At 43.0% G+C, this 23741-nt stretch overlaps 1 protein-coding gene across 1 annotated transcript in view; it reads right to left on the bottom strand.

The window, feature by feature from the left end:
• The window catches only part of AGK (acylglycerol kinase), an 85400-nt gene extending 63251 nt beyond the window's left edge, over nucleotides 1-22149 (bottom strand). The window contains exons 1-2 of the mRNA XM_082847012.1: nucleotides 22083-22149; nucleotides 17838-17955 (exon numbers count right to left, since the gene is read on the bottom strand). Of these exons, the coding sequence (XP_082703138.1) occupies nucleotides 17838-17938 (101 nt within the window). The 5' untranslated portion in view covers nucleotides 17939-17955; nucleotides 22083-22149. The remainder of the gene's footprint in view (nucleotides 1-17837; nucleotides 17956-22082) is intronic.
• Between the last annotated feature and the right edge of the window lie 1592 nt (nucleotides 22150-23741).

Raw genomic sequence — 23741 nt, 5'->3', positions numbered from 1 at the left:
CTATCTTCCTCCAATCTCACCTGTTCCCAGCCATTTTAGTCTATACATGTGTGCTTAAGTGGAACACGCCACTACTTCTAAATATTTCAAGTACCTTCTAATTCCTCGGGTTTTCTCCACAAAACTTCTCTCCAGTGCAGGATAGGAAATGACTTAATGAAAAATGGCATCCCCTGAGGGCTCCTCTCACATAATAAACCAATCATTTGGGTCTGTTCTGTAGAACTTTCCATCAGCCAGAGAGATGGAAATGGGTTCTGCCGCTTATTCCCTCATTCCATTGACCAAGAGAAATGGACATGTAGGAAGCCTAAATTGTCTCTCTTTCTCCTCTTAGAACATGAATTTTTTCTATTTTCACCCTCTTATTCGAGCCTCAGCTTTCCCCCAAATATCAATTTCCATTCCGACTCCACTGCCGTATTAATATCCGCAGGAGCTGAGGTCTGAGGACCGTCTCCAGCTAGCTGCTAGGTTACGCTCCAGTGCGGGCTTTGGCTGCCTTTAAAGGGCATCGCTCTTTGAGATGCTACCGCTAGCCACTTTTTCAGTGACTCCTACCCCTACCTAATTCTCACAAGTATTCTGACATTGTCTTACGGTTCATTTACTTCTTCCACTTTCTGCTCTTTTTTCCATCCATTCATTTTTAGCCTACAGGCCAACTCAAACATTCTATGCCGCATACTTTTCTTCACATACTGTATTAACATTAACTTTACTAGGCAACCCAAATACTAGTTCTTTCTGTTCTGTCAACCATTATACATTTGCATATACAATTACAAACAAATACACATTAAGTAACAATTATATACAAGGTCCTTGCACCTATTTGCATAGAAAAAGAAAAGACAGGGCTTCCCTGGTGGCGCAGTGGTTGAGAGTCCGCCTGCCAATGCAGGGGACATGGGTTCGTGCCCCGGTCCGGGAGGATCCTACATGCCGTGGAGAGGCTGGGCCCGAGAGCCCCGCGTACCGCAAAAAAAAAAAAAAAAGAAAGAAAAGAAAAGACAGAAAACAAACAACACAGAGATTATGACAGGTATTCAGGAAGAAAGCACAGGAAGAGAGAGTCCCTTCCGATCTTCCTCCCACCCAACAATGTGCTCTGTATAAATCACATGCAGAAAGAGATTATTTACTTTGAGCTCCAAGATTCAGGACAGATCTGGATAACTTCTGACCTATAAACACATAAACTAGTAGCTACTATTGTCAGTATTTCTGCAGTTCCAGCACATGCAATATTTGAGATGTCAGTTACTACCTGGGGAAGGGTTAATTTTAGCCTCAGCTATGATTATTCTCTCTGCAGTGCTTGGAGCAGCTAAAACCACGGATATAAATACCCCTAAAAATTATGTAAAATCTACAAAACAAAATATAACTTAAATATACTTGTGCCATTCCATCTCAGTCCAATCCCATCCCGCTCTACCTCCCACTAGTAAACATATGGAAAACACAGAAAGGAAGCAAAATAAACAACATAGTTTTTTTAAAAGACGAAATCTCTTTTCTAAATAATATGACAAAGAGTTAAAAGGAAAGGGAAAATAAACTTCACTGCACTTAAAAAAAAGGGGAAAAAAAAAGCTTCCCCTATTCCCTATCAAATCTGGGCTGACAGGCATGTTATTTAATTGCCCATAAATGAACTTCTTTAAATAGCACCTATTAATACTCCAAATTTCAGCATCAGCTTGTGCTCAGAAAAAGAGGCAGAGAGAGAAGAAACCTGAAACCGCTAAAACGCAAAACAAACTGCTTTCTTCAAATTGCAACAAAATCAGGAATGAGGAAAAGCCATGAGGGGGAAGAGCCTTGCTACCTTCTGCTGCTGAACCAGCCGGGTCCCAGACCACTGACTGCAAAGTCAGAGGCTAATGTGAATGGATGTCCAAGTAAAAATAAAACATCTGCTTGGTCAGAAACCGCAGAGATCCTGAGAAATAAAGCACAAGGCATTATTGGAACCATAATCTGTACCAAAAGAAACAGCACAGGTCTAGTCAAGTGTGGCTCCTGCATAATTTCCCCCTGAAATCTGACACACTTACCCCTGGACATCCTGTCAGGGTCTCAAACTCAACACATCTAAAAGGGAATGTAATACCACCTCCTTAAACCAATTCTCTGTGGCAACCTTCCTCTTTCTGTATCACCGACTATCCCAGACTTGAAGCTAAAAAATGATTTCTCCTACCCTCCTCTCCTTCAGCCAGACACCCAATCATCTAGTAATAATTACGGCCAGCATTTATCTAGTGGCAACTCTAAGCCGGGCACGTGACATGCACCATCTCATTGAATCCTTACAGGTAACCTGCTAAACAAGACGTCACTGTCCCCATTCACCAATAAGGAAAATGAGGCTCTGAGGTTAAGGGAATTAAGTAACTTGACGTGGCCAGTAAGCAGCGAAACCCAGACCAAACAGAAGTCTGTCCGCCCACAGCGCCCACGCTCGGGCATTGCTCACACTGCCACAGCTTCATAACCGCCCTTTTATTTTCCCCCCCTAATGCCACCACTCTGGCTCTGGCCTTTCCTACCTTCTACGTGAACCACTGAAACGCCCTCCCAGTCTTCGAACTTTTCTCCCTCCCGTGTCTCTTGCACAGGGAGATGGATTCAATGTCTTAAACTCCACTTCACAACATTCTCCTCTCCTTGACCATCTTCACTGAGTCTTCACTGCTCACCAAATACTACAAACTTCCTAGAGTCAAAGCCTTCCCCAATCTGGCTTTCCCCACACTCAACTGAAAAAAACAACTCCAGTGAAGTCAAATTCTTCGCCAATCTCCAAAAATACACTGTGCACTTCTGAATGTCACCTAGAAGTGACATTCAAATCATGAATGTCACCTAGAACACTGTCCCACCCAGTCTGCAAGGCCCCACTCAAGACATTTTTGTTAAGATGCTTTCTCTAATGAGGAAGGAAAAGTGGAAAGGCAGCACTGTCTCTGATGCAGAGCTTGCTTTGTGCCAGGTCCGGTTCTAAGAAAATCTGCATGACAGCCCAATGAGATGCATCCACCATGATGCCCATTTTACAGACAGAGAGCTGAAGCACCTTGTCCAGGGTCGCAGACTGGTAAGTGTAAGTCGACATTCAAATCCATCTAGCTGCCCTCCTCTTCACCGTGTTGCCCCAGGGAGCTCTCGGAATCGACTTCTCAGCCTGGGTCAGGCTGATCACATCTGAACCCACTGATCAAGCTTAACATCCTCAAAAGCAAGATAACCAGACACCACGTACTTCCTGATGTGATACAGTAAGAAATCTTGCCAAACAAACTAACCCTGATTGGAATCACACCTCCAGAGCAGCGCTCCTCAAACTTTACTGTGCACGCAGACCCCCTGGGGATCCAGTTAAAATGCAGATTCTGACTCAGCAGGTCTGGGTTGGGGTCTAGGATTCTGCATTTGTAATAAGCTCCCAGGAGTGAGCTGTGCTGCGGGACCACGGCTCACGCTTTGAATAGCAAAGCTTCAGAAGCCAGACATAATCACCGGTGGACAAGACACAGGCGAGACAGAGAAACAAGTTAACTCATGGCCGGGACTAGAATGAAGGGAGTGAGGAACCACTTGCCTCACGTGCAAAATTTAAGGGAGCACCGGAAGACACAGGAATGGAGAGAAACATTTTAATACAGTATTTTAAAAAATCAAAATGAACGTAAAGACCCATGATGAACACAATATCAGAGTTTTAAATAAAGGCAGACTCAGTATTACCGATTTTTCTTTTCGCTCAGATTCCGATACGGCTCTGCCCAGCACTGAACTGTGTAAGTTAACCGCCAATCTGGAGGATGAAAAATTCTAAAGGGCAAATGCAGACATGCCTGGTTGCTAAAACAAGTAAATACTATGAAAGGAGGAGGGGGTTAGAGTTTACGAGGCTAAAGAATAGACATCAAACGCAATGTGTGAAACTCGTGTTGATGTTGACTTGAACAAAACCATAAAAGAGAATTTGGGGTCGACAGGCAAAATATAAACACAGACTGAATATTAGATGACGTAAAGGATTTTTAGTTTTGTTAGGTCATGTTAATGGTATTGTGATTTTTAAAAATTCGTTAATTATTAAAGATAAGATACTAAAGTATTTATGGGTAAAATGACATGAGGTATATCTGGGATTTGCTTTACAATATTCCAGAAAAAAAAAAAAGTAGAGGAGAGAGATGGGATGAGATTAGCAAAATGCTGGTATCTGTTGAAGCTGGGGACAATACAGGGGGATTCGTTGCACTACTCGAATTTTTATGTTTTAAATTTCCATGGGGCTTCCCTGGTGGCGCAGTGGTTGAGAGTCCGCCTGCCGATGCAGGGGACACGGGTTCGTGCCCCGGTCCGGGAAGATCCCACATGCTGCAGAGCGGCTGGGCCCGTGAGCCATGGCCGCTGAGCCTGCGCGTCCGGAGCCTGTGCTCCGCAACGGGAGAGGCCACAGAAGTGAGAGGCCCGCGTACCACAAAAAAAAAAAAAAAAAAAAAAAAATTTCCATGATAAAACAATGTTTAAGTAGCCCTCTTTGCCTTAGGCGCCCTAACACTGACTTTGTGCCACTCAAACAGGACACAGCTCGGAGTGCCTTATTCATCCATGATAAAAGGAGCTGCTCTTTCTAATGTGTGCCAGGACCTGCGGTGATCTCATTTAAACGTCACAACAATGTTGTGAGATACTGTGTGGATGAAGAAGAGTGACGTTTAGCAAGCTTGAAGAACCTGCCCAAAGTCACACATCAGCAAGTGACAAAGGCAAGGCTTGAACCCAGACCCAACTGACTCAGAAGGAAGCCCGATTAGAAGCACGACATTCTATCATCCGTCTTTCACCCTATGGGGCTGGAGGCCTAAGACAACCTCAGTTTATAGTTCATCTCTCATGCTGCCTAAGACACAGGAGCCATTCTGAGAGGTGACGAGGAGGCCCTGGTTTTGAATCGGGGCCCTGACACTGACCAGCCGTGTGACCCTGGGCAAATTACTCAACCTTGCTGTCCCTCAATTTCTTCATCTTTGTAGGGCTATTAATCTCACACTAGTATGAGATTAACAACCATCTCAGGAAGTTGTTAGGAAGATAAAATGAGCTAATGAATGTAAAGTGCTGAGAACTGACACGTGGCAAGCACTGATTAAGTGTTAGTGATTATCATCATTATTGCCACTAAGTTCTCAATAAAACTGAATGACACTGAACACACCCCTCAGGCCAACTCATAACCATTTAGTTTTCCTTCTAAGCAACTGTCTGACCACAGAACTTGAAAGGTGGGCTCCCACCAATGCTTACAATATAGTAATCAAGATTAATGTTCCTCTGTTCAGAGGGAAAAAAAAAAATTCCAGTATTAATAAAAACCTAGAGACCCATGGCCCAGGATCACTGCTATACAGTAAGTCCCGTACATATGAACGAGTTCCGTTCCGAGAGCACGTTCCTAAGTCCAATTTGTTCGTGAGTCCAACAAAGTTAGCCTAGGTACCCAACTAATACAATCCGCTCTATACCACTGCTTTTACACTTCCTTCCGGATATCCCGGGGTTGAAATAAAGATCCTATAACTACTGTACTCTATACAGTACCGTACAGTACACAAAAACACAGCCACTTGTAGAGGACGCACGCATGTGACAACGTACACCAGACTCGTGAACTCACTTACATGACGGAACGTGCGAATGCTTGTTCGCATCTTTGGAAGTTCGCAACTTGAAGGTTCATATGTAGGGGACTTACTATAGTATCACAATTGCTTTGCAAGTTTCACGTTAAGGGAGGTATAGTGTTTGTGGGATTTAAGATTCTCCGAGAAGGAACCAGGGGTTCTGGCTGAGAGGCTAGACGCTCCACAGAAATAAACAGGAGGGAGTCCTGGGGCACAGGCCAAGGCGGGTGGCAGAAGTGGTGCCAGAAGCACTGAGCCAAAGGCTGAAGCTGAGAAACAGGAGCCAGAACTAAGCAGGAGCAGAGCTACGGCCAACTGCTGAGCCACGAGGATGAGCTGAGAAGCTGCGGAAGGGCTCACCGGCCAAAATCACAAGCAGAGAGGCCAGAGCCAGGGTGCGCAAGGACAAGGCCCCCAGTGACCAAAGGAACACTCTGAGCTCAAATGAGACAGACAAGGGTTCCGACACGGCTCGCGGCTTTTAACTACTTAGGCCCCGCCTCTTCTGTGGTTACGTTCTGTCACGCTTGAAATTACACTTTTCCAAGCTGTCGTGTTACCCATGGAAGGTGAAATAAATAAAAGGCTGAGATCTCATTACACCATCTGGCAGATCCTCATCTTCCTTCCCCATTGGCTGTCTCTCGAATCACTCATTGCCCAGTTACCAGCAGTAATTCGTTTTAACTCCCAAAGTAACTGAGTATACATTATATCAAATTAATTCACAATTACCAGCGTGTATTGAACCCTGGTATCAATCAAGCACTATGCTAAGAGCTTCCCAGTTATCATAATCCTTCAATGGTCCAGTGAGGAGCTGGTATTATCCCCACTTTACAGATGAACCTGAGGCTTAGAGCGCCCAAGGTCACACTGTTAGAAGTGCCTCCTTTCTTACGTCACTCTCTGTTAGCAGGCTCCTTGCTACTGAAAGGGCTCCAAATGAGAGAAGGACCATTGCAGGTAACTGCTGACATGATGAACTGAACAACCTGAAACTCGATCTCCCCCAGGGAACCCCGAAAGCTTGGGAAGAGCAGTTGAAGAGGAACGAGCAATACTTAAATTCTCTTTACTTTCGGCAAAGAGGTTCATTTCCTCCTCTTCAGTTGCTCTTACCAGAGTCCTGAGAGCAGCCTCTGCTGTTCCTGTCAACTGCTGCGACCTGCCGTGGGGGAGATGATGCAGAGAAAAAAATCTCACAGTTTCTCTTCCTTGAAACTGAGGGGAAGGGAGAAAAAAAGGAGAGGAATTCCCACAGGAGAAGAAAACTTATAAATACAGCAACATGAAATGATGCCTGCAGATAAAGAATACCTGTGCCAAAAGACAAGTTAAAGACAGCAGCCAAAAATGGGGCAGATACAATAACATATGCAATTTCTTCCAAAGCTGTCGCAGAAAGAGCCTTGTTTCCTTAAAAGCAAACGGAAATTTACTCTATCAAACCATGGTCGCTATTAAAATCCACACTGAAATACAGCCAGTTATTATTACTGGCATGTGAATTCTGTATCAGGAGACACTATTTTCCTCTCAAAGGAAAGAAAAAGTCAAATACATATGATACAATAATTTGCTTGCTTGAAATATAAAATATTATGTTCACTATTATGTTCTTGTTAGAAATCAAGAACAAGGAACTTAAAATTCTATAAGTGTAAAATTATAATTATTTTATGCTTATCTTCTAGAATACTACCCAGCAAAAAAAAAAAAAAAAAGGAATGAACTACAGATAAATAAAACACTATGGATGAATCTCAAAGCCATTATGCTAAGAGAAAGAAGGCTTACAAAAAACAATACAGGTTATGTTATATGATTCCATTTATATAAAGTTCTAGAAGTGAAAAAAAAAGAATCTATGGTGGGGAAAAAAACAACAATGGTTGCCTCAGGGTGTGGGGGACAGGGATTGACTACGAAGGGACATGAGGAAAACGTCTGGAGGGGTGGCAGCGCTCTCTATCTTACTAGGAGTCTGGGTTACACAGGTGTGTGCATCTGACAAAACACAGTGAAAGCAGGCTTAAGATTTGTATATTTCATTGCATGTAAATTTCATAGGAAGGGAAAAAACACTATAAGCAAATACTGAGCTCTAATTACTGATATGCATGGTCAAGTATTCAGGTGGAAGTACACTGACGTCGACAAATTATTAATACTTGGAAATGCATCAAAGAGTAAGACTGAGAGGAGGATGGACGGATGATAAGTGATGAAGCAAATACAGTAAAATCTAGAATCCAAGTAGTAGGTAGGCGGGTGTTTACTGTAAAATTCTTTCCAGTTTGCTGTATGTTTGAAGACTTTCGTAGAATAGAGGAAAAATAAATGTACTCATCTATAAATTACAAACAGGTAAGGAAGCTAAGAAAAGGGGTGGGGGTAGAAAAGTGAAAGGCAGAGTGAAAGGGAAAGAACAGTGAGTAAAAGGGAGAAAAGGAGAAGGGGAGTCAGACCAGTATATGAGAGGCCCACAGAGAACAGCTGAGAGCACGAAAGAACAACCAAGAGCACCCGGGAGGTTCCGAAACGAGGGCCCTGGTCCCTGGGCAGATGTGTCCAGTTTTCACCTTGTCGCTAATAAATGCTAATAAATGTGTTCCATTTAATAAAGGAGCTTTATTCTATCCAGTGAAAAATGAAACGAGAACATAATAGAACAGTTCTAATAAAGTTACATGAAAGGCATTTAAAAGTTAATGTCATTTAATAATTACAGCAGGATTTATACATTAAAGTGAGCTTTATTTTTCAAAGTTGTCAGCAGCAATGAAAGTACATAGGATTTAGAACATGATCAACCTGGGTCCAAATCCCAGTTTCACCAGTAAGCAGAAATATGACTTTAGACAAGTTACTAATTTCTCTGAGCCTCCGTTTCCTCATTTATATATGGGAATAACATTACCTCTCTCACAGGGCTATTTTGAGGATTAAATGAGACCATGTATGCACACGGCAACAACTAGCCCAGCACCAGGAATAGCGTAATTATTTAACACAGGTGGTTTTCCTTTCCTCTTATTCTAATAATGCCACCATTAACACAGCTTTGTGACATTTTTGAGCTGTTGGCCAGGTGAAGAAGAGCAAGTGTTCCAGGTTGGGGGAAGAACACAAGCAAAGGGAGAGAGAGGGACAACAGGACACAGGTCTTTTTCTAAAGACTTCTGGAACATAGAGGTTGAGTGTAAGGGTGATGGAGGGAGGATGAAAAGGAACCAGAAAAAAGCTGAGAGGAAGACAAGGCAGGATCATGAAGGGCCTTTTATGCCATGCTAAGCAGTTGGGTCTTTTTCTTCCAGGCAATGGAGAGTCACTTACAGGTTGTCAGTAGAACAGTGACATGATCAGAGTTCTCTTTTAGAAAGAATATTCTGCTGGCTGGCTGCATGGTACAACTCCAGGGACACGACTCACATAGGATGTCAAGAGAAGCAAGACATGGACTAAAAAGCATTATGACTCTGAAATCTTAAGTACCACACCTGAAATCCCTAGTGTAGTTATGATCACCTAAGAAGTCTACAGAATGAGGATAGGACCTGGGACACCAACCTTTAAGGGACAAGCAGAACAAAAAGACACCCTAAAGGTAACTGAAGAGGAGATGATCAAAGAGAATCAAATGTGGCAGATAGGGACTGAAAGTATCCACTTCATTTAACAACTAAGAGGCTATTAACGACCTCGTCAAGAACAGGGTCAATCAAATCATGGGAACAAAACCAGATTTTACTAAGCTTACTCTAAAGTGGAGGTAGAGGCTGCAAGTATGAGGCAAGATCTCAAGAATGGTATAAATGGAAGAGAGAGAGCAGTAAATAAATGGGGACCCACAGCTGAGACGACACGTTAAGCTAGGAAGAGTTTGACAAATAGGGGGAAAGAAGTGGGAAGGATGAGATTCAAGATACAAGCGAGGAAAAGGATAACCAATGGAGGAAGAATGGGATGCAGATCAGGGTTGGAGGGGTTGGCCTTGGGCAGGAGGATGGCAACCTCATCCAATGAGACAAAAAGAAGAGGAATGTGTGTGCAGGGGTAACTGCCCAGTGTTCTTTATTTTGTCTTTGAAGTAGGAGTTAAGGTTGTCCAAGAATGAACATGGAGAAGGTGAAGCAGGAAACTGAGGAAATTCATGATTATTTCAAAATAAGTTTGTGAAAATGCAAGAGTCACCTGACTATGGGTTTAGTGTATCATTTTCTTCAGGAGGATTCAACAGCCTGGGTTTGTGAATTCACAAGTGGCCGGTCAACAGGGTTGAGATTTTGCCCTCTGAGACTTTCATTCTCTTGTTTGTTCCTTCCTCCATAAATACAATATGTCTCAAGTACCTTCCATGTGCTGGGTCTTGGGGACAACACTAAGAAAGACAAACAGGGCCCCTGCCTTTAGAGTCTTATAATATAAGAGAAAAAACACACAGAACAAAAAATTATAATAGTAATAAGTATTATGTAGAAGTTCACAATACCATGGAGAAAAGGTAGAAAGTCTGCCTAACCAAGACTGGAGGCGACAGGGAAGAAGTAACATTTGAGACCTGGAGAAATGGTAGTTGGCTGGGGAAGAAGAGAAGGGAAGAGAGTTTCAGGAGGGAACGTGTATGAAGGCCCTCTAAGGAGCCCTGAAACAGAAAGGACATGCCACTTTGGAAGGCCTGAGAGTTCTATATGCCAAAGTGTAGAGTGTGGCCGGGCTAGTTAGAGCTGTCTACAGATGGGGCCAAGTCATGTAGAGTTGGTAAGAATTTGGGATTTGAGTCTAAAAGCAATAGCAATTTGCATTTTTAAAAGACTGCTCTGGCAGTGCTGTGCAAAACAGATTAGAAACAGGCAAGAGTAGATACAAGGAGAACAGTCAGAAAGCATTTAGTAAGAATCCAGGCCCGAGATGATGGTAGTGAGCACAAAGGCGGCAACAGTGAGGAAGGACAACAGAAATCGAACAAAGTAAGTGATACAAAAGAAGTAAAATCACTTAGAACGTATAACCTGAATATGGCAAATAAGGATGAAGGACGAATGGAGGATCACGTTCAAATTTTTAGTTTGGGAAACTGGATGGTGAGTGGTACTAATCACTGAGAAGGAACCGGTGTGACAGGAAAGCTTTTGATTTTATTTTTAGTCTGTTGAGTTTGAGGCACCTAGAAAGCAACCAAGGAGACAAGTTAAGCAAGCAGCCGAATGCACGTATAGGTCTGGAGCTCAGAAGAGGGCTCTATGGAAATACAAACCTGCAGTCTGTCTACCTACGGCTGACAACAAAGCCACTGCGAGCAGATGAGATCATACAGGGAGAGGGTATAAAGTGAGCAGAGGGCCTAGGGCAGAGTCTTAGAGAACTACTGCTGTAACCCCTGAGTAGAAGGGAGAAGGAAAAGGTGAGAAGGAATGGCCAGAGGAGTAGGAGGGAAAACAGATACCTGGCAGTCAGAAGCCAAGGGAAAAAAAAGTGTCTCAAGGAGAGTCAACTGTGTCTAAAGTGAGCGGTCAAAAAGGATGAGTAATAAAACTGGTGCGACTAACTTAAAAGAAGACCACACAGGATGCAGAATGGGTAGGAGGTAGGGAAGCAGAGAGAACCTATTCAAAAAGTTTAACTTAAAATAGGAGGAGGAAATGAGAGAGTGAAAAGGCCAGGGAGGACATACGAAAAACTGTGATGAATTGTGTGATGTGTTGAATCAAGGAATCTAGGACAGGAAGAAAGTGAAGAAGGCAGGGGTGAGTGATAGATTGGGAAGAAAATGGAGGGCCCAAGGGACAAGAAGTCTTGATAACACTGAAAAAGAGGAGTAAAGGAAGAAAACTGGAATAATAGAAGGCCGAAATGAGAGAGTCAGATGCTTAAGTTCCATTTTCAAAAGTGGAACAAGGACAAGTGATGACAAGGTTTAGCATTCAACCAGTGAGAATGGGGAGAGTTGAAAGAGGGCAAAGTATTAAAGTCCCAGGAATTGATTAAGTCAGGGAAAGGAAAGACAAGGTGTTGTTAGGTGGGATGTTCACATAAACACTCAGGGCATTCAGAAAGATAACAAGATAACAATGCCCTTTTCTCTTAAAGAGAAAAGGACATTGATAAGCCAGGCACCAAAGCCTAAGTCTAATGTAGATGAGATCCCAGAAAGCTGGGTGGTTTATGGTTTTATAATATAGCCAGATATTATGAGCCTCAAAGGAGAAAAGATTTTTATAAGAAGATGAAAGAGTAATGGTTTGGAATAGGTACCGAGGAGCTAGGAGAATGGCAACCCCACCTCACAACCCATTTGAAGAGGAGGGCAGCTTCTATTCAAGACAGCTGCAGGGTAAGATTTTTGCAGGGAAAAAACTAAAATAGTATTATAAAAAATAATGTGAGGACTGTTATGTGAAAAGTTTGGGATTTTTTTTTTGTAAAGACAATAGAAGGAAACTACCTCAACATAACAAAGGACATATATGAAAAGCACACAGCTGACATCATATTCAACAGAGAAGACTGAAAGCTTTTCCTTAAAGACCAGGAACAGGGCTTCCCTGGTGGCACAGTGGTTGAGAGTCTGCCTGCCAATTCAGGGCACACGGGTTCGTGCCCCGGTCTGGGAAGATCCCACATGCCGTGGAGCGGCTAGGCCCGTGAGCCATGGCCGCTGAGCCTGCGCATCCGGAGCCTGTGCTCCGCAACGGGAGAGGTCACAACAGTGAGAGGTCCGCGTACCGCAAAAAAAAAAAAGATCAGGAACAAGGGAAGGAGGCCCACTCTTGCCACTTCTATTAAAAATAGTACTGGGAATCTTAGCCAGAGCAATTAGACAAGAAAAAGAAATAAAAAGCATCCAAATTGGAAAGGAAGAAGTAAAATTGTTTGCAGATGATGTGATCTTACATGTAGAAAACACTAAAGAGTCCACACAAATAAGCTATTAGAATAAACAAATTCAGCAAAGTTGCAAAAGTTTGCAAAGTTTACAAAATCAAACACAAAAATCAGTTGTGTTTTTATACACTAACAGTGAACAATTCAAAAAGGAAGTTAAAAAAAAATCCCATTTACGGAACAGGATAAAAAGCCCAGAGATAAACCCACGCACCTATGGTCAACTAATCTATGACAAAGGAGGCAAGAATATACAATGGAGAAAAGACAGTCTCTTCAATAAATGGTGCTGGGACAACAGGACAGCTACATGTAGAAGAATGAAATTAGAACACTCCCTAACACCATACACAAAAATAAACTCAAAGTGGATTAAAGACCGAAACATAAGACTGGACACTATAACACTCTTAGAGGAAAACATAGGAAGAACACTCTTTGACATAAATCACAGCAAGATCTTTTTTGAGCCACCTCCTAGAGTAATGGAAATAAAAACAAAAATAAACAAATGGGACCTAATGAAACTTAAAAGTTTTGGACAGCAAAGGAAACTATAAACAAGACGAAAAGACCACCCTCAGAATGGGAGAAAATATTTGCAAACGAATCAACGGACAAAAGATTAATCTCCAATATATACAAACGGTTCATGCAGCTCTATGTCAAGAAAAAACAACCCAATCAAAAACTGGGCAGAAGATCTAAATAGACATTTCTCCAAAGAAGACAGACAGATGACCAAGAAGCACATGAAAAGCTGCTCAACATCACTAATTATTAGAGAAATGCAAATCAAAAGTACAATGAGGTATCACCTCACACCGGTTAGAATGGGCATCATCAGAAAATCTACAAACAACAAATGCTGGAGAGGGTGTGGAGAAAAGAGAACTCTCTTGCACTGTTGGTGGGAATGTAAATTGATACAGCCACTATGGAGAACAGAACGGAGGTTCCTTAAAAAACTAAAAATAGAATTACCATATGACCCAGCAATCCCACTACTGGGCATATACCCAGAGACAAACATAATTCAAAAAGACACATGCACCCCAATGTTCACTGCAGCACTATTTACAATAGCCAGGTCCTGGAAGCAACCTAAATGCCCATCGACAGGCGAATGGATAAAGAAGATGTGGTACATATATACAATGGAATATTACTCAGCCATAAAAAGGAACAAAATTGGGTCATTTGTAGAGATGTGGATGGACCTAGAGACTGTCATACAGAGTGAAGTAAGTCAGAATGAGAAAAACAAGTATCGTATATTAATGCACATATGTGGAATCTAGAAAAACGGTACAGATGAACTGGTTTGCAAGGCAGAAATAGAGGCACAGATGTAGAGAACAAACGTATGGACACCAACGGGGGAAAGCAGGGGCAGGGGTACTGGTGGTGGGATGAATTGAGAGATTGGGATTGACATGTATACACTGATGTGCATGAAATAAATAATAAGAACCTGCTGTATAAAAAATAAAATAATTCAAGAAAAAGGGGAAAAAAATTTTTTAAATCCCATTTACAATAGCACTGAAAAGAATAAAATATTTAGGAATAAATATTTTAACCAAGGAGGTGAAAGACTTGTATACTAAAAATGATAAAACACTGCTGAAAGAAATTAAAGAAGACATAAATGAATGGAAAGACATCCCATGCTCATGGATTGGAAGGCTTAATATTGTTAAAATGTCCATACTGGGCTTCCCTGGTGGCACAGTGGTTGGGAGTCCACCTGCCAATGCGGGGGACACAGGTTCATGCCCCAGTTTGGGAGGATCCCACATGCCGCGGAGCGGCTGGACCTGTGAGCCACGGCCACTGAGCCTGCGCGTCCGGAGCCTGTGCTCCATGGTGGGAAGGGCCACAACAGTGAGAGAACCGCGTATTGCAAAAAAAAAAAAAAAAAAAAAAAAATACTACGCAAAATAAGCTACATATTCAATGTAATCCCTATCAAAATTCTAGTGGCATTTTTGAAAAAATAGGAAAAACCATCCTAAAATGCATATGGAATCTCAAAGGGCCCTGAATAGTCAAAAGAATACTGAAAAAGAACAAAGTTAGAGGCCTAGCACTAATTTCAAAACATATTACAAAGCTACAGTAATTAAAACAGTATGATACTGGCATAAAGATAAACATATAGATCAGTGGAACAGAACAGAGAGCCCAGAAATAAATTCTCACATATATGATCAAATGATGTTTGACAAGGGCACCTAGGAGACACACTGGGGAAAAACTCGAAATGGATTAAAGACCTAAACCTAAGACCTAAAACTATAAAACTCCTAGGAAAAAAACATAGCAGGGAAGCCTTTTGACACTAGATTTGGCAATGATTTCTTAGATGTGACACCAAAAGCAAAAACAGACAAATGGAATTACATCAAGCTTAAAAACTTCTGTGTAGGGGCTTCCCTGGTGGCACAGTGGTTGAGAGTCTGCCTGCCGATGCAGGGGACACGGGTTCGTGCCCCGGTCCGGGAAGATCCCACATGCCGTGGAGCGGCTGGGCCCGTGAGCCATGGCTGCTGAGCCTGCGCGTCCGGAGCCTGTGCTCCGCAACGGGAGAGGCCACAATAGTGACAGGCCCGCATACCACAAAAAAAAAAAAAAAAAACTTCTGTGCATCAAAGGACAATCAACAGAGAGAAAAAGGTCAATCTATGGAATAGAAGAAAATATTTGCAAATCATGTATCTCATAAAAGTTAAAGAACTCCTACAACTCAACAAATAACCTGATTTTTTTTAATGGGCAAAAAACTTGAACAGACATTTCTCCAAATAAGATAAACAAATGGCCAGCAAACATATGAAAAAATGCTCAGTATCACTAATCATTAAGAGAAACGCAAACGAAAACCACAGAATGCCGTATCGCACCCATTAGAATGGCCAATATCAAAAAAAAAAAAAAAAAAAAAAAAAAAAACCCAGGAAATAACAAGTGTTGATAAGGATGTGGAGAAATTGGGATTGCAAAATGGTGCAGCCACTATGGAAAACAGTATGGAGTTTCCTCAAAAATTTTAAAATAGAAATACCATCTGATCTAGCAATCCCACTTCTGGGTATATACCCAAAAGAATTAAAAACAGGATGTTACAGCCATATCTGCACACCCAAGTTCAATGTAGCATTACTCTCAATATCCAAGAGGTGGAAGCAACCCAAATGTCCATCAACATATAAACAGATAAAGAAATGTGGTATATACATACAATGGAATATTATTCAGCCTTAAAAAAAGAAGGAAATCCTGCCATATGCTACAACATCAATGAACCATAAGGACATTATGCTAAGTGAAATAAGCCAGTTACAAAAGACAAGTACTACATGATTCCACTCATACGAAGTATCTAAAGCAGTCAAACTTACGGAAACAGAAAATAGAATGGTGGTTGCCAGGAGCTGGAGGGAGGAGGAAAATGGGGAGTTGTATTCAGTGGGGGTAAAGTTTCCATTTTGCAAGATGAAAAAGTTCTAGAGCTCTGCTGTACAGCAATATGAATATATTTAACACTACTGAGCGTACACTTAAGAATGGTCAAGGTGGTAAATTTTCTTTTAGTGTTTTTTTACCACAATTTTTTAAAAGGGGGAGGGAGGGGTGCTAAATAGCACCAGAGCATGCGGAGAGAAGTCTGAGAAAAGGAAGCTATGCAGGACAATGGGGGGTTGCATTCTGGGTAGTAACCTTGAATGTCAAGGGTAGAGACAGAGCAAATGATGCCTCCAGCCTCCTGCTACACTTCTAGTTCAAGCTGTTTCAGATCCAACGGAGAATGAGGCCTCCGACGTGCCACAGACTTAATGGGCCTTTTTTAAAGTCTCAAGACTACGCTGGCGAGAAATTATTATGGTACCTTAAAGACATCCTGAACAGGGGACACGGTTATTTCCTCACATCTTCACCCAGCAGTAGCAATGGCAATAATCCGCAGCAGGTGGGAGGTTCTCCCACCTTAAGCCAGCTGTGGCCTGGACTGGGTGCTCCTAAATAGGAAATCCTGGTTCCTACCCTGGCAGGAGGTATAAGGAGTCTTTCCTCGAGGGCTTAAATGTTACGGCTCAAATTTGCCGTAAAATGTTACGGATAGATCCGAACGTACTTTGTGGCCAGCCCAATAGTTTGAAAAGGGAGGAAAAGCCAAACATCATATGCTCCGTACACAATTTGTTAAAACATTTCCTCTGCCCTTCTCTTTTTTATATATTAAAATTTTAAGATTCTTAAGTCTGTTCTTTATACGCTAGCTAATGGAATTCAAGTGCTTAGCCTTGAGAAGACTTAGAAAGAAAAGGGGGGAATGTTCCACCTTCTCCACACCTGCAAAAAGTAGACACCATGAGCATCATAAATTATCTCTGATAGTGGTGAATTGAGAACGTTCACAGAAGTACCAGTGTGACTCTCCTTTCCAACGTGGAGACTTCCATTATAAAGCCTGTTCAGTTTTCTGTTTAACAAAGCAGTTATTCGGGACACTCGGATGTCAGAGAATGTTGCTATATATTTAAGACGTAGCCCTGAACCCCCAAAAGACTGCAATTTGATCGGCTCTCTTAGTAATCTGTATAACTTTTATATAAAAGCTGTTTATTTAAATCTTATTACCATGTGAATCCAGAAGAGGAGCTCTGGCACCTTCTTCTCCCCACAGGCCTGCAAGGCTAATAAAACCCAAGACTGCCTGGAATTCCTTATTCAAACAAAAGGTCTGAAAGTCTAAGTTTCATTTAAATGAACTAATGGGTTCATTAGTTTTGTTGTTGCTAATGGGTTAGATGAGGAAAATCACAGGGGTTGCAGGTAGCAGACTCAGTGTCTAGCAATGGGCACTATTAGAGATCAAGAGACCGTAGTGGAAAACGGAAGGACCACCCAAGGACACGTGTGAGTTCCAACCCTCTACTATTACTAGGGAAGTCCCTTGTCTCTCTCTAGGCGGCCCTCAATTTCTCCCCGTTCTGATCTCGCTGCAGTAATCCGTGTCCACTGAAGTACGAGTGTTAATAGCTCTATACAGTTTCCATCCTTCAGAACTGGGTACAACAAGAAGCCTTTGTCTTTGAGGTTTTAACATTTGCTTTCCTTTTACAACACACTGTTTTACAGAGACAAGCACAGCTAAACAGGATTTTAACCGTAGGCCCTTTTGAACTGTTTTGTTGTTGCATGTGAAGGTGGGGGGTATGGGGGCTGTCAGATATTTACCAGTGTTTTCCATAGAGCCAGTGGCCTCCCCATGTCATCAGGCAGATCCCAGCTGTAGTTTTTTTCCAATGATTTCGAAGTGTTTTAAAGAACACAGTCATCTTCTCTTAGGGATTTGCTAGATTAGTAGAGGCAGAAAAGAAAAAAATATAATTGTCCAAGGGAATCGTGCAGAGTCCCTATGACTGTCTTCGGTTCTTTCATCCTCTCTATGTTTTCCTTCCTCCCTCCTTTTCCTTCCTAGTTACATCACCTTCATCTCCTCACCCACCCACCCACCTACTCTTTCTTTCTTTCTTTCTTTCCTTCCTTCCTTCCTTCTTTCTTTCTTTCTTTCTTCACTTCTTTCCACCTAAACTACACTTTTTTCTTCTCTCATCACTTTTTCTTAGAAGGAAGGGGGAGAGAAGCAGGAAGAGAAGAAGGGAATTCTAGGTGTCCTGTCTTTGCTTTCTCCTTACAGTCATTATACCGCTATTTAAGAGTATCTGCTTATCTGGGAATTCCCTGGCCGTCCAGTGGTTAGGACTCGGCACTCTCACTGCCAGGGTCTGGGCTCGATCCCTGGTCGGGGAACTAAGATCCCGCAAGCCATGCAGCACGGCCAGAAAAAAAAAGGAAAAATAAAAAAAGAGTGTCTGCTTATCCATTATATATAAAGTGTATATCATCAAATTAGTAATCAAACTAGTAATGTAAAGGGATTATTCAAAATAGGAGAAAACACTAGGCCCTCAATAGAACATTCACAGAAAACTCAATGAAGAGGAAATGCACATAGCTCTGTAAAAATGCTCAACTTCCTGAGTAATCAAAGACATGCAAATTACAAAGAACTATCACTATTCACCTATAAAATTACCAAAATTTTTAAATGATTATACTCACTGATGACAAAATGAGATAGACACACACTCCTATACGGAAGGCAAACTAGCATAACTTTACTCAAAAACAAAGCGACCATATAAACCTATTCTGTTTCTTTTCGTCACAGCACTTATCCTGTGATGATCCTTATGTGCTAGTTTGTTTATTAACTTACCCCCCTGGAATGTAAACTCCGTGAGAGTAAAGATTTTGACTGTTCTGGTCACTGCAGTATCCCTGTGTCTAAAATAAAACCTGGCACATAACAGCCATTCGGTAAATAACTGTTGAATGTGATGGGGTTCAAGACATGCTACCCCAAAATATGGCACCTTGCAGAGTGGATATTTTAAGAGGAAGGAGTTCGGGGAAATGGCAGAAGCAGGAAGGTCACCCTGCCCATCTGCCCACCTGCCCACCTTGCCCTTCTTCCCTGAAACAGATCATAAAACCCTCCAGTGAGAGGTGCCTGCCCTATACCCAGCAGGAAGGATCCATTTGTCTCCAAAGAAAAAGGGGTGCCAAGAAGAATCCTAACACACAGGCCTTGCTGTTTCCCATTTGCTATAATTACCTCACACCCTTCACCCTATCACGCTCCTCCACGACTGTCTAAAATAAAATACTCGGGCCTGTTTCCTTGGGTCTTCATTTCTCTATGAAGGCTCTCATATCATGTAAAACATACTGAGTAAACGTGTGTGCTTTCCTCCTGTTGATCAGTCTTTGTCAGTCTAATTTCCAGACCTAGCTAGGGACCCTATGAAGGTTAAGGAACACTTTCCCCCCCACTACATTAAATTTTTTTTCACTAAGAATTTTTGTTGATGTGGAAAAAACTAAAAATATAATGTTAAGTAAAATTAGCAGGATTAAAAAGCCTTATGGAATTGGTATTTACCAATTATGTTCAAACATGAATATAAATGAAAAAAAAAATACCAGTAGAAATAGACACACAGAAACTTTAAGGAATTCCCTCTTGATTGTGAGAAAATGGGTGACATATATTTTACATCTTAAATTGCAATGTATTTTCTAAATTTTCTAAAAATAAATTATTTTCTAAACAGATACAGAAAATTTGTATGACTTTGTGTGCATGAGGTAAACAGACCAAGAAAAAAAAATCTTCAGCTTTTGGTGAAGATTCTAGTTCTTTTATTACTCCCTTTAACCACGAAGACTCTCTTCTTGACTTAACTTTAACCAGGCTCCTCTGAGCTCTGCTGGACAAGGCCCTGCTTGGGCTTCCCTCTCCGCCCTTTCAGAATCCAGTTTGAGCAAGAATCCCACTTAGTTTAGTGAAAATCCCCCACCTCCACCGTTGGCATCTGACCACCCTGGATATCTTATCACCCTGGTCTGCCTTCAGCAAGAACTCTACTGAGTCAGCCTAACAAGAATTCCCCTTAACCCTGATGTTCCCTCTTAGTAATTTTCCATCCACTGATGTCCACCCTGCCCCTTGGCTATAAACCCCCATTTGTCCTCGTTGGAGTCAGAGTTGAGTCCAACCTCCTTCCCCCACTCTAAGACCACCACTGCAGTGGTCTCTACATCCACCCAGATGCCTCTCCCTACCCTTGAGTAAAGTCTGCCTGACCATTCTTTAACAAGTGTCACTACATAGTTTTTTCTTTAACACTACCATTGCTTAAAATTCCTCTCGAGGCCAGACACATCCTTATCACCAGCAACAATGAAGCCAGTGCCAGGGAGCCCACCTTCCTGTGAATCAGAGCCACAGTCCAGGATGGTACATAAAGGAACCCAAAGGCACATGTGATGATTAGATGCCTCCCCATCGCACCCTAAAGCACGCGTTCATTCAGCATGCTGGACTCTGTGCTGGGTGCTAGGCAGAGATACACAAGCCTCTATTCTCAAGTGCTGGCAACTGTTAAACCCACAAGTGCAAAACAATTACACAATTTATGATTGTAATACAGTGGGAAGGATGTTGAGGGGTAAGTCATGGCTCTGTCAGAAGCCACAAGAATGACCCAATGTAGACTGGAGGTGACACGGTGCTCCATGGCTGGGGGAAGTCTTCCCAGAAGGCGTGACATTTACCCTGGGTCTTGGAGAATGAGGAGTACCAAATGAGAAGCTAAAGAGATTGATGTGCATAAAGGCATAAATGATAGCAAGGTATGTTCAGGGAAACACAGGTGGGTAGTCAGGTATAAAGAGCAGTGTAAATATGGAAGGCGAGAACAAGGCCTCTCAAACTCTAGTGTAAAACTTGTTAAAATGCAGATTCTTGGGCATTACCCCCTGAGATTCTGACTTGTTCTGGTTGGGCTGTTAGTGAAACCAAGCAGGACCCTGTGGGGCTCCTGGGCACGAAAGCCTTTCTGTGTCTCCCATTTCTAGACTTTCCGAGTTCCAAAGGGCAGGTTCAAACAGTTGATAATCAGGGAAGGGAAGGGATACAGAGACAAGGGAGGAACAGCCAAAAAACAGTAGTGCAGCCTTGGGGCAGGGTCCTGGTTCCACCTCAAAGGATACACATAACAATATCTTTGAGCTCTTCCACAGAACTAAAACCCCCAACAAATGGAAGACGGTAACTACTTGATGAAGCAATCTTCATTTCAGAGAGGTCACAGCTTAACAACCTCGAGAATCACAGAAGCTCATCAGAAGACCACCTGAGGCCAGATTAAAGGAACGCAGGCCCTGCGCACACCCTGAGTCTTATAAGCAAGCCCGCCCTTGAACCATTGCTATAAAACTCCTCACCAAATCCCCCTGGGTTGGGAGACAGTTTTTGAGGGCATGAGCCTGCTGTGTCCCTCTCTGCCTGGCAAAGCAATAAAGCTATTCTTTTCTACTTCACCCAAAACTCTGTCTCCAAGATTCAATTCGGCACCAGTGCACAGAGGCCGAGTTTTTGGCATCATCATCTTCATTATTAATGAGTACTCCCATGCTTCTAGTGGAGGTCAGCACCACACTTTGAGAAATAGTAGTCTGGAGACAAAGGATGGGGAAGGTCGGGGAGGTTCAGAAAAGATCAGGAAGGACCTTGACTCCACGCTAAAGACTTTGGATGTTACATTGAGAATGATGAAAAACCTTGAAGGGATCTAAGCAAGTGAGTGATAGGATCACATTTGGACTGTAGAAAGATCACTTTGTAGCAGAATGGAAAATGGGCTGGAAGAAGCTGGGCTAAAAGCTACAGAGAGCCGGTAGCAAGTTCTACCACAATCTCTAGGCACATAACGAAGGAAGGAGCAAAGGAGACAGAGAGAGGACAGATGTGGCAGATCTTTAGAAAATAGAATCTAGCAGCCATTGGTGATCAACTGATTGTAGGAGGTGAGAGAAGAGGAACCAAGCCAGTTTTGTACTTGGGAAACTTACTGAATGGTGATTTCAATCATGAGAGTTGGATTGTAGGTTCATGAAGAAAAGTGTTGGAGATATTGAGTTTGAGATGCCTGTGGGGCAGCCAATGGAAATGATCAATGGATGTCTGGACTTAGCAGTCTGAAGCCAGGAGAAATTGGATGGAAGATATAGATTTGGGACTCATCAGTGTGAAGGAGATAAAGTTGGAGTACAGGTGAAATATCCAAGGCAAGGACAGAAGTTAGAGAACAATCTAACAGTCGTTAAGAGTCTGTTGTAAGGCCACCCATGACCCACTGGAACTCCCTTTGTGTCAATGGGTCTGCGTATTACAAAACTACTGTGGAAACATGCAGGCAACCTAGTGTAGTGGAAAGAGCGCTGGTCCAAGGGTCTTGAGGCCTAGATTCTAGTCCTACTTCTGTTACTTACTGGCAGTGAGAGCCTGGGTAAATCATTTCACCTGTCTCTATGTTCTCATTAGTAAAATGAGGATACACCTGCTCTGCTTAACTCATTTGGCTGCGAAGATCACATTTGATGGGGCTGTGAATGCACTTTCCTCCTTAGTAAAATGAGGACACACCTGCTCTGCTTAACTCATTTGGCTGTAAAGTTCACATCTGTGAGGGGTATGGAAGCACCTTGTAAATTTTTCCGGATTTAAGTCATCATCAAATATGTAATATATTAGCTAGCAGTGTATATGCCTTCTAAGTACCCAACAGAACTCTTATTCCCCAATCTCAGTAAAAACTTAAATTTCTACTGAAAAAATAAAATGTGGCACATAATAGCCATTCGATAAATAACTGTTGCATGTCTCGTCCGAAATGCATGGGTTTCGTTTTTTTTTTTTTTCCCAAGCACTCCCCAATTCTGATTGTATTCGACCCTCCTCACCATGAGGCAGGGCTTTTTCTCACGAGACTTGGACCCCACAATGGGCAGGTTCTGTCTGTGCATCTCTAGCAAACAGAACCTAGTAAACCACCTGGAATGAACGAACCAATCAACCAATCCATCAAGCGATCAGCAACCATTCGCTCCATTTTGCAAATGAGTTAGCTGAATCGCTCCCCCCGGCCCCAAGAGAAGTGGGTAAGGGTCACGCAAGTTCAAGGCAGCTCTGGGGCTAGACCCCAGGCCACCAGCCTCCCGCAGCGGCACCAGGAACCCCGCCGTCCGCAGGGAGCCCTCCCCCCGCAGGGAGCCCTCCCCGCGCGGTTCCATCCGGCCCTCGCTCCCACCCTCCGCCCGCACCCGGGTCGCGACGCCCACCCCACGCCCCGGGGCCCTCCCCGCCCGCCCGGGCGGGGTCCCCGAGCCCCGCTCCCGGCTCCCCGCCCCGGCACTGCAGCACTCACCAAGACGGGTCCAGCGCGCAAGCTGCCTTTCCTGTGTGCTCGCTCAAGATTCCCCTGCTCTTTGAAGGGAAACCGCTGCCGCCGCCCTTGGGTTCCGCAGCGGGTTCCTGGCGTGCAAGGAGGGTGCGGTTTGCAGCGGCCGCCCGAGGCGCGCCGGTGTGTATGGGGGGGGCGGGGGGCGGTGCCTTCAGTTTTCGATCGCTCATTTATTCGTCCATTCAGCCTTATCATCCATCCCTCTGTCGCTCAACAATATTTTATGGAAAGCCTACCGAGACAAACACTGTTTTAGGACCTGGCACTG

Source organism: Leucopleurus acutus (assembly GCF_964270905.1).
Source record: "Leucopleurus acutus genome assembly, chromosome: 9".
NCBI lineage: Eukaryota > Metazoa > Chordata > Mammalia > Artiodactyla > Delphinidae > Leucopleurus > Leucopleurus acutus.
This window is presented reverse-complemented; position numbering and strand designations above follow the sequence as displayed.